Source organism: Carassius carassius, chromosome 15, assembly GCF_963082965.1.
Source record: "Carassius carassius chromosome 15, fCarCar2.1, whole genome shotgun sequence".
NCBI lineage: Eukaryota > Metazoa > Chordata > Actinopteri > Cypriniformes > Cyprinidae > Carassius > Carassius carassius.
Window position 1 is genome coordinate 14,943,885 of NC_081769.1, and position 20,229 is coordinate 14,964,113.

Consider the following 20,229-nt stretch of genomic DNA (forward strand, 5'->3'; position numbering starts at 1 on the left):
GCTGTAATATTGTGAGATAGTAGCGACTGTTTGTAGTTGTGGTGGGCTTATTTGGGAGAAAATCCAAGGCCATTTTTCACTCCCATTCTATCCCTGTTTGAGAGTAACATTGAGATCAAGGTCAGGATAATATTTATCTATCCTTGATGAGATGATAAATCAAGAAACAGCACTCAATCATGTGGACTGGAGCAGGGTTGGAGAAGGAAGATAATAAAAGGGGGGCAGAGTAAAGGAAAAGCATTCAGAAATATTTCAGTAAAGAATCAACAGCATGTGTATCTCAGCGGTGAGTGTGGTGCTGTTACTTTTCATTTTGTGGATGCTTGTGGTCAAGCTCTGCAGACAGGCTGACAGCCAAAGTGATGGAGATGCCAAAGAAAGCAAGCAACCAGAAGGTAGGAGGTTTGAGCAATTTAAAAATATGTCCATTGATAACCTGAATACTAGAAAAGTGAAGAAAGTGATTGTGATCTTCGAGAGCTCTGGTCCGGTTTAACATGCATTTTTCTTTCCACTAACTTAGCGGCTGTACCCAAACTCCTGCATTCCCTCTCTAAGCACTTCTTTGGCACTCTTTCTCCCTCTCTTTCTGGTCCTCCCTCTCTCCCTTTGCTGGGCAACATGCTGGATCTTGCCCAAGAACATCTACCCATCCACCTGACTTCACTGGCACTTCGATATGGAAATATCTATCGGCTCAACTGTGGCAGCACAAGTAATTATTCTTTTGATTCAATTTCCATGATAGCAAAACTGCAACTGGTGATATGAGGTCATACAACCCGAATTCCGGAAAAGTTGGGACGTTTTTTAAATTTTAATAAAATGAAAACTAAAGGAATTTCAAATCACATGGTCCAATATTGTATTCACAATAGAACATAGATAACGTAGCAAATGTTTAAACTGAGAAATTTTACACTTTTATCCACTTAATTAGCTCATTTAAAATTTAATGCCTGCTACAGGTCTCAAAAAAGTTGGCACGGGGGCAACAAATGGCTAAAAAAGCAAGCAGTTTTGAAAAGATTCAGCTGGGAGAACATCTAGTGATTAATTAAGTTAATTGATATCAGGTCTGTAACATGATTAGCTATAAAAGCTTTGTCTTAGAGAAGCAGAGTCTCTCAGAAGTAAAGATGGGCAGAGGCTCTCCAAATCTGCGAAAGACTGCGTAAAAAAATTGTGGAAAACTTTAAAAACAATGTTCCTCAACATCAAATTGCAAAGGCTTTGCAAATCTCATCATCTACAGTGCATAACATCATCAAAAGATTCAGAGAAACTGGAGAAATCTCTGTGCGTAAGGGACAAGGCCGGAGACCTTTATTGGATGCCCGTGGTCTTCGGGCTCTCAGACGACACTGCATCACTCATCGGCATGATTGTGTCAATGACATTACTAAATGGGCCCAGGAATAATTTCAGTAACCACTGTCGGTAAACACAATCCGCCGTACCATCAGCAGATGCCAATTAAAGCTCTATCATGCAAAAAGGAAGCCATATGTGAACATGGTCCAGAAGCGCCGTCGTGTCCTGTGGGCCAAGGCTCATTTAAAATGGACTATTTCAAAGTGGAGTAGTGTTTTATGGTCAGACGAGTCCAAATTTGACATTCTTGTTGGAAATCACGGACGCCGTGTCCTCCGGTCTAAAGAGGAGGGAGACCTTCCAGCATGTTATCAGCGTTCAGTTCAAAAGCCAGCATCTCTGATGGTATGGGGGTGCATAAGTGCATACGGTATGGGCAGCTTGCATATTTTGGAAGGCTCTGTGAATGCTGAAAGGTATATAAAGGTTTTAGAGGAACATATGCTTCCCTCCAAACAACGTCTATTTCAGGGAAGGCCTTGTTTATTTCAGCAGGACAATGCAAAACCACATACTGCAGCTATAACAACAGCATGGCTTCGTCGTAGAAGAGTCCGGGTGCTAACCTGGCCTGCCTGCAGTCCAGATCTTTCACCTATAGAGAACACTTGGCACATCATTAAACGAAAAATACGTCAAAGACGACCACGAACTCTTCAGCAGCTGGAAATCTATATAAGGCAAGAATGGGACCAAATTCCAATAGCAAAACTCCAGCAACTCATAGCCTCAATGCCCAGACGTCTTCAAACTGTTTTGAAAAGAAAAGGAGATGCTACACCATGGTAAACATGCCCGGTCCCAACTATTTTGAGACCTGTAGCAGAAATCAAAATTGAAATGAGCTCATTTTGTGCATAAAATTGTAAACTTTCTCAGTTTAAACATTTGCTATGTTATCTATGTTCTATTGTGAATAAAATATTGGCTCATGTGATTTGAAAGTCTTTTAGTTTTCATTTTATTAAAATTTAAAAAACGTCCCAACTTTTCCGGAATTTGGGTTGTATTATGTAAATGCAGAATTACATAAACTTCACTAAATAGAGGAGATCAGGACAAGCTGTCACAAGGCTTATATGTTAATAATAACTATATGGTTTTGAATCAATATTTTTTCTATAGCTGCTGGGTTAAAAAAAAATCAACACAAAAACCACACATACATTCAAACAACAGTCTATTATAATGAAGCTATAATTGGAATTGAAATATTAAACTGTGGTCTCAGGGCAACAATATTTTGCTTGTCATTGTTGCTTTTCCAGGAAGAATTTTGTGGTTCATAAATGTCTTGCTCTTTAAATTTACCTAAATTAAGCATATATCAGGCCGATTAAAGACAAGTAACAGTGCATAAAGCAGCAAAAAAATACATTTATATTTTTTAGATGATAAAAATATAACAAAGTTTTACTTTCAGATATTTTTGTAGTCTGAGTCTCCATTACATCATTAAAATCTGTTCATGTCTTTTATTGTTTTTTGCAGCCATGGTGATTTTAAATAATAGTGAGATCATCCGCGAGGCTCTGATTAAAAAATGGTCAGACTTTGCTGGGAGGCCTCATTCTTATACCGGTAATTTACATTAGTTCTATCAACTAGCTCATCATGTTTATCTTTTCATAAGACAGTCTGTATATCATATCTTATATGTGTTCCTACTTGTACCTCAATCTTAGGTGATATAGTATCAAGCGGAGGGCGATCCATTTCTCTGGGTGATTTCAGTGAGGAATGGAAGGCTCACAGGCGTGTGGCCCATAGTGCTCTGCACCGCTGCACAATGGATTCCCTGCACTCTGTCATAGAAAAGCAAGCACACCATCTCTGCCAGGTATAGGACAGACACATACACTGATACATCCACTGATATCATGATGGACACTGATTGTCACAGGCTCAAGGTCAGAGGAGCGAGAAAATGTCAATGCACAGTTTAGGAAAAGACAAGCGCTCTCTGACACACACACACACACACACACACACACACATATTTACTTAGCTATCTAAATCAGTAAAAATAATGATTATGTTTTAGAAAATAATGAAGGGGTGGTGGGGGGGGTGTATGAAGTTAAATAAAAGCTGGAATACACTACACAACTAAATCGAAGCAAATCTCTGGGTAAAAGTTGTGCAGTGTATTCCAGCCTTATAACTAACTAAAATGAATTCCCTAACATGAGCAAAGCCCTCAGGCTTTTGTGTGTGTGGGGGGGGGGGGGGGGTGTTAAGAATGAATGGTTTTGTTGGGATGAACTTAATTTTATCCCTTGTGCTTTTGAAACAGGTGTTGCGGGACTACAAAGGAAAAGCAGTGGATTTATCCGAAGATTTCACTGTGGCTGCGAGTAATGTCATCACAACACTAACCCTTGACAAAAGTGTAAATTATGTTTAAACATTATTCTCCACAATATACTCACATGTCTTCTTAAACTTACTTGTCGTCTCACTTGTTAAACTATGCAAAATGTACCTTGTGACAGTATGATAAGAGTTCAGAAGATCTGCAGAAGCTGCAGGACTGTCTGAATGAGATTGTGTCTCTCTGGGGTTCACCCTGGATCTCAGCGCTGGATTCCTTCCCTCTGCTCAGGGTAACAAATTTGATTTAAGCCCCAAAGTAGCTGGGTTTAAGAATTCATTTGACCCAGCAACCCTTTCATTTGCAGCCTTTTTAAAGATTTTTTCCTCATAGAAATTACCCAACCCTCCATTCTCTCGCCTCATGAAGGAGGTAGCCAGACGCGATGAGCTGATAGGAAAACACATTGAGGATTTCAAGGTAATAATGAATGGTCAAATGATGCAAGTAATGATAAACATAGATAACTGAATTTGCAAAAATACATCTAATCAAGTATCATTGTTTAATGTGATGCAGAAAAGTGACCATAAAAAAGGTGGCACAGTGACTTCCTCACTTCTGCAGAGCTTGGAGCCACCACAAGGAGGAGCCAGTCAGATGGTGAGAAGCAATGAAACATATCTATTTGTACAACTTAGGGGTTGCCAATCCTGCCACTAAAGAGCCTTGGAACTAAACTCTGCAGAACCGTGGCCCTCCAGAAGAAAACATGGACATCTCAGACTAGGGTTTCTCTAATTGAAAATTTAAATAATAAAATTAATTGTCTCTTCATAATGTTTTTCTAGAAACTCAGTACGTATCATTATAAATGATCCAATGTCATTAACCTATAAATAAATGCAAATATTGTTGTCTCCTCTGCATAGACTCTGACAGACACTCATGTGCACATGACCACAGTGGATCTGCTGATTGGAGGGACAGAAACTACTGCTGCCTTGCTCAACTGGACTGTGGCCTTCCTTTTACACAGACCTGAGGTACATTTTTCTGTAATAAGTGTCTTCCTTCTAGTAGGGGTGCTCAATCCTAGTCATGAGAGGCTTCCGCACAGGAAGTACCTTTTCATAGTTCCTAGAACTATTGGCAGAAGTACCTGCTTTTTAGCATCTTCACACCGGAGGAACTAGGAATCATTTTAGTTCTAGGTACTCCATTTTGGGGTAGCCAGCTAATCCAGCTTCATTGTACAGGCCCAAGGTTCAGGGGTTTCACAACACTGACTATAAACCAGTGTTCCTCAAATACAGTCCTTGAGGCCACTGCACTGCAGAGTTTAGCTCAAACCCTGATCAAACTCCTTTACCCATGGTTTTCTAGGGATATTGAAGCCCTTGATGAGCTTGCACAGGTATGTTTGATTAGGGATTGAGCTAAACTCTTCAGGGAATTTGCCCTCTAGTGCAACAGTTTGTAAGTGTTTTGTAAGCGCATGCTCAAGTTGCGTTTGTTCTCGTGTGTATTGCGTGACTTTGCAGTTTTGGTTTAATAAGTAGTAAGGCGTTACCAAAGCCATGTATAATACTTATTTACCTTGTGTCCAAGTACTTGTTAGAAGAAGCAGTCGAGCAGCAGAAGTGGACAGCAGTTTGTAAGTATTTTGTATCTTTTCTCATTAGAGAAAATCTCTTATCATTAAATCTCTACTATTGCTACCATCACTCGTAAATCACACACTGTACGTTGGAGGCAACGTATTCCTAATAATCTTCGTACTGTCCCTATGTCCTCCACTACTTAACTCTTTATTCCAAATGGGTCTCTGGAACTGCCAGGCTGCTGTATTTTTATTTTTTATTTTTTACTTAACCTTTATTTACCCAGGTAAGCACATTGAGAACACTTTCTCATTTACAATGGCGACCTGGCCAAGATAAAAGCGTTGAGGTACAAAAGTTACACATGAAATTACAAGACAAAACAGATCAAACAGACAAAGACTGCCATGGTATATTAAAATGTACAAAGACATATATTAATGACTAAAGTGTGAGCTGGGATTAGCATGTACAATGGTCTGACAATGTGTTTGCTAATATTAATTTGAATGTGGATAACGGGACAATGGATTCAAGCTTCAGAGATTTTTTAAGTGTATTCCAGTCGTTAACAGCGGAGAACTGGAAAGAAAGACGACCAAAGGAGGTACGGGCTTTAGTAGCAGTCAAAGTGATATACCTGCTTGAACGAAGGTTCATAAAGGGGGTAGCTCTAGAGATTAGTGATCTTAGATAAGGTGGGGTTTTACACAGTAGGCATTTATAGATGAAATGATACCAATGTTTTTGACGTCGGGTCTGTAATGAAGGCCAGCCGATTAAACTATAGAGGTCGCAGTGGTGGGTATTATATGGAGCATTGGTGACAAAACGGATGGCAGTATGATATACAACATCTAGTTTACTAAGGAGAGAGTTTGAAGCAATTCTGTAAATAATATCACCGTAGTCAATAATTGGAAGGATGGTCATTTTCACGAGAGCGAGTTTTGCTGGAAAAGTAAGAGAGGCTTTATTATGGAATAAGAAGCCAATTCTGGATTTAATTTTAGTTTGGAGCTGATTAATGTGGGTCTGGAAAGAAAGAGAAGAGTCTAACCAAACCCCTAGGTATTTGTACTTGTCTACCTGATCTATAGCAGACCCATCTAGTGTGGTGATGCTTAATGGGCAGGTAGGTACAGTGCGAGATCGGTTAAAAAACATACATTTAGTTTTGGTCGAATTTAAAAGCAGTTGAAGGGAACGTAATGAATGCTGTATATTATTAAAACTCTCTTGAAGATTTTTTAACACAGTGTCCAACGACGGGCCAGACGTATAAAGGATGGTATCGTCTGCATAGAGGTGGATCAAAGAATCACCTGCAGCAAGAGCAACGTCATTAATATATACAGAAAATAGAGTCTGCCCTAGAATTGATCCCTGAGGCACCCCCATGGAGACAGCCAGAGGACTGGAAAGTAGGCCCTCTGACTTAACACATTGAAACCTGTCAAAGAAATAATTTTTGAACCAAGCAAGGCAATCATCTGAGAACCCCAAGTTCCTTAATCTGTCAATTAAGATGTTATGATTGACAGAGTCAAAGGCCTTGGCCAGGTCAATAAAGACTGCTGCGCAATAGTATCTTTGATCAATAGCAGTTATGATGTCATTTGTAACTTTAAGTGTGGCTGAAGTGCACCCATGACCGGCTCGGAAACCAGATTGCATTTCGGAAAGACTATGATGAGATTCAAGATCTGATGAGTTAAGAGAAAGGTTAAAAAGACTGGTGATGGGATTAGCAATAATTACTGCAGACAACTTTAAAAAGGAAGGGTCCAAATTGTCTAATCCTGATGATTTGAAGGGGTCAAGATGCTGCAACTCCCTTAGAACATCGGCTATCTGGACATTGGCAAAGGAAAAACGTGGAAAATTTTGACTAAGTGCTACAGAGGGTGAGGGGCTGTTAATTAGAGTCGGATTCGCCAGATGAAAAGCATGACCAGCCATGGTAAAATGCTTGTTAAAGTTCTCAACCATGGAGGATTTGTCAGTAGTGATAATATTGTCTAGCTTTAGTGCTGTGGGTAACTGTACGGAGGTGTTCTTATTCTCCATAGTTTTTACTGTATCCCAGAACTTTCTAGAATTAGTGTTGCAGGTGGCAAATTTCTGTTTAAAGAAGCCAATCTTAGCATTCCTGAACGCCTGTGTGTATCGATTTCTGACTTCCCTAAAGAGTTGCTGGTCTCTGGGGTTGTTCGATGCTAATGCCGTACGCCACAGAATATTCTTATATTGGTTAAGGGCGGTGAGTTCAGGAGTGTACCATGGGCTGTATCTACTTTTAGTTCTGAGCCTTTTGTAAGGGGCATGCTTATTTAGAACAGCTAGAAAGGCACTTTTGAAGAATGACCAAGCATCCTCAACTGTAGGGATAAGATCGATATCCTTCCAGGGTACCTGGGCCAAATCATATAAAAAGGCCTGTTCGCAAAAATGTTTTAGAGAGCGTTTGTTTATGATAAGAGGAGGCCTTTTGGTTGCAGACCCATTACGGACACATGCAATTATGCAGTGATCGCTGATGTCTTGACTCAGACACTGCTAAAATATCAGGATTAGTTGAGTGCGTAAGGGCAACAAATAAATCCATTTTAGGAAGTAGGCTTCTGATGTTAATGTGCATGAACCTCAAATTATTGCTATTACAGAAGTCTACATAAGAGAGCTCCTGAGGGGTTGGATTGACATTATTTGCTACAGGTCCAGGATTTAATTCAATGTCACCTGAGCAAAGTAAGAGCAGTGTAAGAATTCTGCAAAAGGCATTCAGAATAGGGCGTTTAGAGCATTGGGCAGGGTAAATATGTAAAGAAGACTTTTGGGCAGAATGGAATATATTCATTGCCCTATGGGCAGACAAAGTTATAGTACAGTAAGTATATCGGGGGGGTAAACCTATGTGTAGAGTGACAAAGAAACAGATTGCATCTCTAGGGGAGTTGTATAAACCAGTTGAACTAGTAAAGATCTCAGCAAAATTAGTGAGAGGAGTAAAATGGATGTCTGTGCTATCACGGCTGTCTGGTCTATACTGAAATTGGACAATAAAAACTAACTCAAGCAACAAAAGGCAAAACATATTGACATAAAATGCAAGCAAAAGAAAAAAATAATAATAATATAATAATAAAAATAAAAAAAATTGCGCTGCGCGTAAAAATTATGAGCGCGCGCACAAATAACAACAAAGATGCTGAGTTCTTACGGTATGTTGGAAAACTGGTTTTCCAGGTTCAAATCACAAAATCAGAGGAAAATGTAAATAGTGTTAAAAATCAAAACAGTAACGTTAGGGAAAATGTAGCTAGTGTGGACCATAGACGGTGTGGACCCGCTAATCCAGGCAGCTAGTCCCGTCAGCTGGTCAAAGGATCCGTTTCAAAGGTGACCTTCACGTCGGAAAGGCACACTGAAGCGTCGTTGTGTAGTCCTGTCGGCAAGACACTCGCGATGGACCTGCAGAGCTCCGAGAGGACAACGCTGGAGAGTGAGGACGCCTGCCAGCCAGCCGACCAGGTCGAGGTAGACCGAACTCCGTTGATCTGCTACGAGGTGCTGTAATGTATGCAGTTGCGGCTAGTCAGCTGAGCTAGGTAGTTGATGACTTTTACTGGCCCGATGGTTGGCTATAGTAATCCAATAAATTGAGGAGTGATCCTGTATCACCGTGCAATCGAGGGTATCAACAATGTAATAGAAAAATAGTCCCAGGATGAGCAAGTAATGAAGCCCACTGGAGTGCGTGCGAGAGTTGTTTTTATAAAAACAAGATTATAAAAACGACGTGCACGTTTAAAACAATAGACACACTATGTACACAGACGCGATACAAACATGTCTTGACCTCGAGACGCCATCTGTAAATAAAGCATACTTTCTTTCATCTATTGCTACTCATTCAAGTCTCAACCTCATGACTTAAATCAAACCTTAGGACACTGCCACTCCTGCAGCCCTTTCGACTATTTCACTTTTTCTCACACCTCCCGCTCGGTTGGGAGGGGTGGAGGGAAATTTAATTGTCTACCAACTCTTACTGGCAACACTTAATTTGAAATCACATGCAATTACTATTACCCAGCCTGTTACAATCCATTTTGTAGTTATTTATCATCCCCACCCCTCCAGGTCAACTGGGTAACTTCTTAGATGAGTTGGAAGTGTTACTCTCACACTTCCCTGAGGATGGTACTCCTCTGGTACTAATCAGTGACTTCAACATCCAACTAGATAAAACACAGGTTGTTGACTTCAACACTCTGCTTGCATCATCTGACCTCAAGCGTATGTCTACTACAGCTACTCACAAATCAGGTAACCATTTGGACCTTATCTACACACGATACTGCTCAACACCTTAGTTACACCGTTGCACACCTCAGACCACTTCCTCATCACTTCTAACCTTACACTAACTCCGGACACAACACACACTCCTTCTTCCGGCCATTGCTACAATCACCCCCCCCCCCCCCCCTCGCCTATCCTTTATGGTTTCATCCTCACTTTCTCCACCCTCTCAGTTTTCAACATTGGACATAAACATTGCTGCTGACACTCCTTGCACCACTCCAACATCTTGCTTAGACAAACTTTGCCCCCTTTCATCCAGACCTCCACGCACCACCTCCTCTACCCCTGGCTGTCTGATGTTCTCCAGGAACATCAACATACTACAGTACCACAACAAAATTAACAACTGTTCTGATTCTGAAACGTCGGGTAACCCCTCTGCTTAAGAAACCTTCTCTAAATCCAGCCCTTTTATAAAACTACAGACCGGTCAGTATCCCTTCTTCCGTTCATTGCAAAAAAAAAAAAAAAAAAACTTGAGCAAGTTGTTCAACCAACTATGTTTCTTGCTCAGAACAACCTCCTGGACAGCAACCAGTCTGGCTTCAAAAGCAGCCACTCAGCTGAGATTCCACTGCTCTCGGTTACTGAAGCACTGAGACTAGCAAGAGCAGCTTTCAAATCCTCAGTACGCATCTTGCTGGATCTGTCTGCTGCTTTTGACACGGTTAATCACCAGATCCTCCTGTCCACCCTCATGAAGATGGGCATCTCAGGAACTGCACTCCAGTGGTTCAAGTTAGAGGTCAGCAAGCCCATTGGATCCCAACAAGTCCATTCGGGCCCGACTCGGGCCATTTTTCACACAGCACACACAGGCTACTGTATGAAATACTGTTATAATGATTATATTATAAATATTATACATCACACACGCAACGTATATATGCACACATTTGCATACAGGTGACAGTTGACAATGCAGAGCATCAGGGAGAATTTGAAGCATGGGGATTTATCAAAAGTTCCCAATGCTTGTGAAAAGCTACAGGTTGGAAGAGCTTTGAATTGATTACCACGACACACAACAAGCCAATTGGTCATGTTTATGCTATGGAGTATTTTTCTTCACAATGCGCACAAGTAAACAGTGAATGATGACCAACGTACATGCCTACAGTTCAACAGATTTATAATTATTATAATATATTTTTATTTAATGTTAGCCAGCTGGTGAAAAGTTCTTTGAAACATTGTTCTTCAGTTACTTAACATCAAAGAAAGGTAGGCCATAAATCTTTATTTACTTATTTGCTGCTGGATTACTTAGCTTGGCTATATTCTCTACTGCATGGATATGCTTCTCTGTATGGACAGTCTGTATTGATATTTGAAGGCATGATTGTCGGTGGTGATAGTTATGTTTGAGGCCTATAATAAAAGTTTACCTTTTAGCAACCGTGTGTGTTTGCGTATAGCATAGATGGCGCGCACCAGAGGGCATATCAGAGAGATATTGATGTTGGTCTCAGGTCGGCATGAATGTGTCAGGGAGAAATAGTAAGGGGATATTTTACATGTCTCACAAGGATGAAGTTGCCAATCCCTACTCGCCATCTCCTCATTAGACGTGTCTTTAAGAAGTACATCTTAACGGATTCTGATTATAATGAAAGCATTTTCGTTTTCAATACATTTGATTTCGTTAAGTACTAATTTAAAGCTTTCTATAGATATATTTATCATGTCTGTGAGGCATGTATTCAAAGCGCATCATGTTTGTCGTCTTTATTATATAAAAGCACAATGTTTTGTTGATCATGCGAGTGAACAAAAATAAAAGTAGAACCATTTACAGTTACGAATAAATTAGTCTTACCTTATGATCAAAAATTACGGCATATTCACGGAAAAGATGCAAGTGATCACACTGGTGCCTTCTCCATGTCCTGTAAAGTGCGCTTTAGCTTCTACCCACACAAACTATTGGATATAGTGCATATTTATCTAGGTTTAACGTTTAAACATTGTTATATATGCTTGAACTGTTTTAGTATATCTATAGATTTTATTTTAGGCAAGTCGTGATTATTTGAGAGGCTAAATTGATCAAACATATATGATCAGCTACTGTCTGCTGCTGGTCGCTTGGACATTACTTTAAAAAACAAAAACATATTTAACAAACAAAAAAATGTTTTTCGAAGTTAACTTAATTAAAAATGTATATTTTTAATAGCTAAAACAGTAGTATAAGCTGTTTTAGGAGACTGGGAAAAAAGCGGGCTCGGGCCTGGCTCTGGCTGGTAATCCTGATAAACTGTCGTGCTCAGCACTTTAGTTTATTATTGCTCTCTCGTTGGTCTGATTGCTTCAACTTTGTAAGTCGCTTTGAATAAAAGCGTCAGCTAAATTACTAAAAGTAAGATTTGAGGAACCCTGCTATAAACTCAACTTGGGGTTTGATCCAGAGTTTAGGCTTGTTTGAGAAGTAGGCAAGGGAAGGTGGCTGCAGTGAGGGGAGAAGTGAAATAAGTGCAGTCAAGACGTACAGTTCTGACCTCTCAAATTTGAACAGAAACCTATACGAGATTAAAGGCGGATATCACATTAGTCTCATTCATATGTTGTGTTACTAATTAACATGATATAAGTAATATTCTGTTGCTTTATATGAAAATAAATATGAAAATAAAAACTCTTGCCGTTGCATGTACAGTTCTCTCTCTCACCTCCTTTGTCTTCCTTTGTGTGCGACCCACTACAGCGAGCACCGTCTTTTGGTTGTTTTATGTGGTTTTCTACGTTTTATGTTTACGTTTTAAGTGATTTTGTATTTTTTTTTTTTTTTTTTTTGAATGCTGTGTGCATGTGTGTATAACGACGGAGTACAGAGATGTGGAACTTGGGGTCGTCTTCGCATTTTTTTTTACTCGTTTTTATCATTACGCTGGTTTGCTGCACCTGTCGAGGGGCGATGGCTGTTAAGCAGCATGGATATCGTCTTGTGTTTACCAGAGAGCTTCTCCTGTCACTACGCTCTTCAACGGAGGGTGAGATCATAGACAGTAAAAGAAATGGACACAGCGACCCCATTGGAACTCAATTGAGACAAGTGAAGCCCATTTTTAGCGTTTTTTAGCACTTCCGTTTCTGACGCGCAGACTCAAACTAAGCTTGATGACGTCAGCAACCTGTCTGACAGATGTAAATTTTCTAGTAGCTGTGCGTGAAAACTGCCATCGTTAATCCTGCAGAGTTCTTTGGCGTGAGTGAGCAGGAGTAAGTATTCTGATTAATTATTTTGTATAGTATTTTAAAATGTAACGCCAGTACGCCATATTAAGTTAATTGCCTGCGAGCTTCTCATCCTGTCTGTACGGTAATGCGACAGAGAATCGAGTGGTTATGACGCAATCGTTAGCCTATTTTTACAAAAACTGTTTCTACGGGGCCATAATGTAACATAGAAGGTAATGGAGCCCTTTATACATTGTCGTGTATCTTTAGAAATAAATAATGGACAAACGGAGTCTTTAAACGCCTCAGATGTAAAGCTATTCACTGTCAAAGTGACGCCAAAATGAATGGGAGTCAATGGGAATGCTAACGCAAGTGAAGTTCTGCTACAAGATGGCGCCACGCGGCCGACTTCAACTTCCGGTCGACTTCCTTGCCGCCTGGGTGAGATACCGATCACAATATCGGCAGAGATTTTTGTGCCTTCCCATATTGACTGGAATCCCCAAAGGCGGCCACCACGGAGGAAAAGAGGTAGGAGGGGAGGCATCAAGCGTAGAGTTAATAAGTTCTGTCGTGATGGCCGACGCCGGCTGCCCCCTCTGCCCTCGTTCTTTTTATCTAACGTGCAGTCCTTGAGGCGCAATATTGACGAGCTGGAGAGCCTGGTAAAAATAAGACAAGAGATTAAAGAGTGCTGCCTGCTGGGGATCACTGAGACTTGGTTAAATGAGAGCGACCTGGATAACGAGATGGCGCTCACTGGTTTCGGCTGTCCCATCAGACTGGACCGCTCCAGGGAGACGACAGGAAAGAGCCGTGGAGGTGGCGTTTGCTTCTATGTAAATCAGAGGTACTGTAAAATTATTCATGTGAGGGGAAAAATCTGTACTCCTGATATTGGGCCCTATCTTGCACCCAGCGCAATTGACTTTGTACACCGACGCATGTGTCATTCCTATTTTGCACCCGGGCAAAGCGCGCTTTTCCCTCCACAGAAGCACGTCGCTAAACTAGGGAATGAACTTGCGCTCCCTGGGCGGTTCAGCGCAAAAAAGGAGGCGTGTTCCGGCGCAAACGTTCCTTCATGCTATTTTGCAGGTTTAGAAAACAAATGCGCCACTAACCAGGAAAAAATAGTTTAAAGTCAGTGGCGCGTTGCGCATGTTATTCATATGCTATTTTAAGGGCGCATGCTTGGCCATAGCCTAATCAATGTAGCGTGTGCACAACGCGCACGATTCTCTCATCTACACAGAAGCAGCAGTTATCATTCATTATGCAAATCATACATTATTACGATAGATAGATAGATAGATAGATAGATAGATAGATAGATAGATAGATAGATAGATAGATAGATAGATAGATAAAGGGAATGTGAGATGATGCTCTGATTGGTTTATTTCAAGTAACGCCCAAACCACACCTATGAATAATGAAGCTACTTCAGACCAACCCATTTTAGATTTGCGCCTGGCGCAAGAGCCGTTTATACCGCCGGGAAAATAGCAACAGCGCCGAGACCCGCCCACAAAGTTACTTGCGCTTTGCGCTTTGACACTTGCGTTTCAGATCGTTAAAATAGGGCCCATTGAGTTACTCACCCTCTCCTTACGACCGTTCTATTTACCACGTGAGTTCCCTCAGCTGTTTTTTACGCTGATGTACTGTCATCCCCGTGCTAATGCTACTGCAGCCACACAAGTGATTGTGGATTTATCTCAGCGGTTGGATACTATTTGCAGTGATGCTCCCAAATTTTACATGGGGGATATGAACCATGTTCGTTTGGATAAGGTCTTGCGGACATATGACCAATATGTGACTTGTATAACCACGCAAAGAAATACCACACTGGACTTTTGTTTTGGAAATGTAAAGGAAGGATATAAGTCTCTTCTCATGCCAGGGTTGGGGGGTTCATACCACAACAGCATCTTCCTTGTGCCAACGTATGAACCTTGTATTAGACGTCGGGAGGGAGAATCAAAAACTGTTAAGCTCTGGACAGAGGACAGTATATCCTCCCTCCAGGCTTGTTTTGAGTGTACGGACTGGAAATGTTTTTTCGATGGTTGTGGGGATAATATTGATGAACTTTTGGACACTCTTTCGTCCTATGTCACCTTTTGTGTGGACACTGTTATCGCAGTCAAAACCGTTATCACCTTCCCCAATAATAAACCATGGGTTACCAAAGATCTAAAAACAGTGATTAACAAGAATTTTTTAAGAATTTTTATTTTTTACTGGTGACTCATTAAAAAGAAAGTCTGTATCCAGAGAGGTTAGGGCTGAAATAGTTAAAGCCAAAAGTAAGTATAGGGAAAAAATTGAAAAACAATATGTAAATGGCGACCTTAGGTCAGCATGGCGTGGGATTAAATCTATGGCTACAATTAATCAGTATGGTAATGAACCCAAGCAGCAGATCAGCCTTAACAGTGTTCAGGATGACTGTTTGCCTGATGCTTTTAATATTTTTTTTTTTAAGATTTGAAAGATTTGAAACACCTCAGGCCCAGACCTTATCTGTGGTCACACATTACACCACTGTGCTGGACAACTCAGTGGTGTTTTTTCCCATCTTTTTCAAATGTGTGTTGATAACTGCAAGCTCCCAACTATTTGGAAATCTTCTATTGTTATTCCTATACCCAAAATCAATAGAGCTAGGGAATTACAAGATTTCAGACCTGTAGCGCTTACTTCTCTTGTAGTAAAAAACCTCGAGAAAATCTTAAAAGAAGAGGTTCTCATCTTGGTCGAGGGCAAACTTGATTCTCTTCAATTTGCCTATCAGAGGAATAAAGGTGTGGATGATGCTAAGCTTTTTATTTTGGACCCACTTTATAAGCATCTGGAGAAACCCAAATCTCATGCCAGGTTTTTATTTGCTGACTTCTCATCAGCTTTTAACAAAATGCAGCCTCTCATTTTGATTGATAGGCTTGCTTCTTATTTTAATCTGCCCGACCAGCTTTTAGCCTTGTTCTTAAACTTTTTGACTGATAGGTAAATGGGTATTAAATGGGGTTACTTCAAAAATCCAAGTCTCCAACACAGGTTCCCCACAAGGTTGTGTACTTACCCGTTACTGTTCATTTTATACACAGATAGTTGTAGGTCTCTTAAATAGGACAGTTTTCTTGTTAAATTTTCTGATGATACTGCTCTGCTGTCTCTTTTCCATGGCACAGAGTCAGATCACGGACGTGCACTTCCTGATTTCGTAAAGTGGTGTGATGACAGCCTTCTTGACCTTAATGTTCTTAATACTAAGGAACTCATTATCGATTTTAGAAAAAAAGAGACAAATACCTCAGTATGCAGAATCCATGGCGAGGATGTGGAGATTGTAAATTATTATAAATATACAGGGTAAAAGGGTACAGTTTTTGATTCTCAACTGAAGTTTGAAAGGAACTCTGAATCAGTGGTCAAACGGGCCAAGCAGAGAGTACATTTGTTGCGCAGGATACATTCCTTCAGGGTTTCTAAATCTATACTGTGCACTGTGTATTTGTCTATATTGAGAGCCTTCTTAATTTTTCTTTCATTTGTTGGTTTGGTAACATTTCAGTGAAGGACCGAAACTGTTTTAATAATATTGTGAAAGTCTGCTCCAAAATTATTGGAATCCAAATGTGCGACCTAAATTCTCTGTGGGAAACGTGTTCTTCAAAAAGTAAAAAGTCTGTTGAACCAACATCATATTTTGGGAGATGAATTTGTTCTTATGCCATCAGGTCGGCGTTACTTGCAGCCCCCTAGAAAGACAAACCGTTATGGGAGATCATTTATTCCTTCAGCAATTATGCTGTTAAACATTGAGCTGAGGAAATAATTATGGACTGATCTGTTCTTGGCACTATGCCCTTTAGGAGTTACAGATATGTGCAATTCATTTTCTGTTTGCTGTTTTTTTTTTTTTTTTTTTGCTTTGATGTCTTTTTATTTATAAACTGTCCTTGGACCCGGACCTTATCATGTTACCCTTGTTATATACATACTATGGCTGTGTGAATGGTTGTATGTCTAGACGGTGTACTGTAGAAACTGAATTGCCCTTTGGGGATTAATAAAGCTTTCTGTATCTGTATCTGTATCTGTATCAATACCACGACTTAGGTGCCCTTGAGCAAGGCACTGAACCCCCAACTGCTCCCCGGGCGCTGCAGCATAAATGGCTGCCCACTGCTCTGGGTGTGTGTTCACAGTGTGTGTGTGTTCACTGCTCTGTGTGTATAAGTGTATAAAGAAAAATTCAGTAAAAGCAAACCATGTTTCCATTCTCGTGTCATCCAGGTTCAGAATAAAGTGTATGAGGAGCTGTGTGGTGTGCTGGATGTGCGGTACCCTCAGTACAGTGACCGACACAGACTGCCGTATCTGTGCGCTCTAATCAACGAGATGTTAAGACTTCGACCTGTAGCTCCCCTCGCCGTACCTCACAGAGCCATACGAAACAGCAGGTGAGCATCAGTGAAATCACAGTGCTGTGATTCTTCATGATTAATTTCAACTGCATGCATTACAGAAGATTTTTCTGAGATCTGACTCTGAACTGTTCTTGACAGATCACTGTGTGGTGAAGTTGACTAAAGAAATTGACTGTGAGGCTTTGTTTGGTAAAAATTCATGCATTTTAGACCTATCAAACTGCACACTCAAATCAAATCCTATGAAACAAATTCTTTCATTTATTTTGCATTGTCAAGTTTTTTTGGTGTAAAATTGAGTATTGTGGCATAAGAGACCCAAATGTGTGAAAGTTTAAGTTTTCTTACATTTGTGCATTCTGAGATTGCCTTTGGTACAAACATGCAACGATACCTTAACATTTTGCCAAAAAAAATCATTTATGACGGCATAATCAAGATGCCTACTTTTTGGAAGAGCCTCTTCTTTGAAGGCATCATATCCTAATGCTGGAAATATGTCCCTACACTGAAATAAAGTTGCCAGCAACTTCTGGACCACGCAGACTTTAACAAAGATTTAAACAACTGTCCTGCATTAATTTGTAAATTTAATTCCTGTAAGAAATTCATACAGTCCTCTGTTTAGTATTGCAGGCCATTTCATCCCCAAGAATACAATAATCATTGCTAATCTGTATGGTGCCCACCATGATCCAGAGGTCTGGGATGATCCATACAGCTTCAAACCAGGTACAAAACCACACATTTTCCATCTTTTTATAATTAGCATATTTGCATAGTACATAATGTAGTGCTCTTTAACTGTGACAGTGAATCTGATTTATTGCAGAACGCTTTTTGGAAGGTGGGGGCGGTTCCCTTCGTGCCCTGATTCCTTTTGGAGGAGGGGCCCGACTGTGTCTAGGGGAGGCAGTAGCCAGAATGGAGATGTTTCTTTTCACAGCCTATCTCCTGCGAGACTTTAAGTTCCTACCTGCCAGTAAAGAGGAGCCTCTGCCTGACCTGCGAGGTGTTGCCAGTGTGGTTCTTAAAATCAAACCATACACTGTTATAACACACCCAAGAGAAGAGTAATTGATTATTAATAGTGTGCCGCAGGAATGAGTCCTAAAACCCAGCTACAAACTGACATAATTTTAAATTATCCCCAAGGTAATTTTTTATTTTAATAGGTTTTTGGTTAAATTCCTGAGATAAGGTCTGTGGTTAACACAAGCTCAAGATATTTTCACATTTTATTCTACAACACAAAGTGCATTAGTGATACCCTACTCATGATTTTTTTTTTTTTTTTTTTTTTTTATGTGTCTTGCAAAAAGTTGTTGCTAACAAGTGGCGAAATGGGACTACAGAGGTTGCCAGGGACATTAAATGGCATCACGCCGAACTAGAAATTTCATCAAATATCCAGTCCCCTTTTAAAGCCTTGTTGCATTTATTGCATGGCAATTCTAACTCCAACTTTTCAGCTTGAAGATATTAAATAAAGACTGCAAGAGCTGTCGGAAACTTAAAGGTGCTCTAAGTGATGTCACATGTTTTTTAGGCCAAAACATTTTTTGTCACATCCAGCAAACATCTCCTCACTATCCGCTAGCTGCCTTTCCCCTGAACACACTGTCTCTCTAGACACCACAGGCTCCACAAACAACAAGAAAAACAAACTGGGCTCACCCGCACCAAGAAACATAACAAACTGTTACAGCCAATAACTGACAAGAAAGATTTGGGGGTGGGGTTTGGGGGGTTAGTGCGCGGATGAGGAGGAGGGAGGGTCTAGCTAGCCTTTGTTTTGTTTGACAACAATTCGAACGTCAACAAGAAGTTACGACTCCCGGCATTGCTTAGAGCACCTTTAAAAGGATTCTCCACCCCAAAATGAAAATTTTGTAATTAATCACTTACCCCCATGTTGTTCCAAATCCATAAAAGCTTTGTTCATCTTCGGAACACAATTTAAGATATTTTGGATGAAAAATCGGGAGGCTTGTGACTGTCTCACTCACTGCCAAGTAAAATACACTGACAAAGTCCCGAAAAGTATGAAAGATGTCTTCAGAATAGTTCAGAACCGTAATGTTGTGAAAGAAACATTAAAAGAAAATAAAAATAATGAACATTTAATAATTTAGCAGACACTTTTATCCAAAGCGACTTACAAATGAGAACAAGAGAAGCAATCAGACCAACAAGAGAACAACAACAGTATACAAGTGCCATGACAAGTCTCAGTTAGTCTAGCGCAGTACACATAGCTATGTTTTGTTTGTTTGTTTGTTTTTTCAAGAATAGAATAGAAAAGAAGAATTGTTGTTCAACAATTCACCTCCTCTGTGCCTCTCCGTATCACCATAACGCCATTTTGGAAAATGAGCTTAATGCAGGAAGTGTATGCTCTTCTGTGTCAGCCTCGACACAAGTATATGCTGTTTTCATTCAAATCAAAGCATAAATACACATAGAAAACATATCATACGGCTGGCACGGTATAGCGTACGCAGTTTGAGTTCAGCTCATATTCTCCGAAATGCCGCTGCGGTGATACGGAGAGACAGATGAGACAAATTTTTGAATAAAGTTATTATTTTTGTTTTCTTCATGTACAAAAAGTATTCTCGTGGCTTCATAATGTTAACGGTTGAACCACTGATGCATCACAAACTAACTGAAACAAGGACACATCTATACATAAAAAAATATACGTAAATAAATACAAAACGGACATGCAGGTAGTGGCCGGGGATGACTGGTATTTTGAGGGATGGTGGGGAGTACTACAGCATCTATCCCAGGCAATCCCACTATGGCATGAGATGGGCATGGGATTAAGCTATGGTATGTTGTAGCCACTAAGGAATCGGGGGCAACCCTAATAATCTATTTAATAGTTATTAATTTATAATTTATTATAATAATTTATTATTATAATTATTAA

General features: G+C 40.2%; 1 protein-coding gene across 1 annotated transcript; it reads left to right on the top strand.

Moving 5' to 3' along the window:
- The first annotated feature begins 238 nt into the window (after positions 1 to 238).
- On the top strand, positions 239 to 18,805 carry LOC132158211 (steroid 21-hydroxylase). Its single transcript, XM_059567537.1, has 12 exons — positions 239 to 398; positions 527 to 718; positions 2,869 to 2,958; positions 3,063 to 3,217; positions 3,674 to 3,769; positions 3,873 to 3,983; positions 4,085 to 4,171; positions 4,271 to 4,354; positions 4,624 to 4,737; positions 17,158 to 17,324; positions 17,920 to 18,023; positions 18,124 to 18,805. The coding sequence occupies exons 1-12, from the start codon at positions 275 to 277 to the stop codon at positions 18,366 to 18,368; spliced, it is 1,569 nt and encodes a 522-aa protein (XP_059423520.1). The 5' UTR covers positions 239 to 274; the 3' UTR covers positions 18,369 to 18,805.
- Positions 18,806 to 20,229: the final 1,424 nt, after the last annotated feature.

Coding starts and splice junctions, on each gene's coding strand:
- LOC132158211 (XM_059567537.1), top strand. CDS start 275: ATGTGTATCTCAGCGGTGAGTGTGGTGCTGTTACTTTTCATTTTGTGG. Junction 2,959..3,062: donor GAGGCCTCATTCTTATACCG/GTAATTTACATT, acceptor CCTCAATCTTAG/GTGATATAGTATCAAGCGGA. Junction 4,355..4,623: donor AAGGAGGAGCCAGTCAGATG/GTGAGAAGCAAT, acceptor TCCTCTGCATAG/ACTCTGACAGACACTCATGT.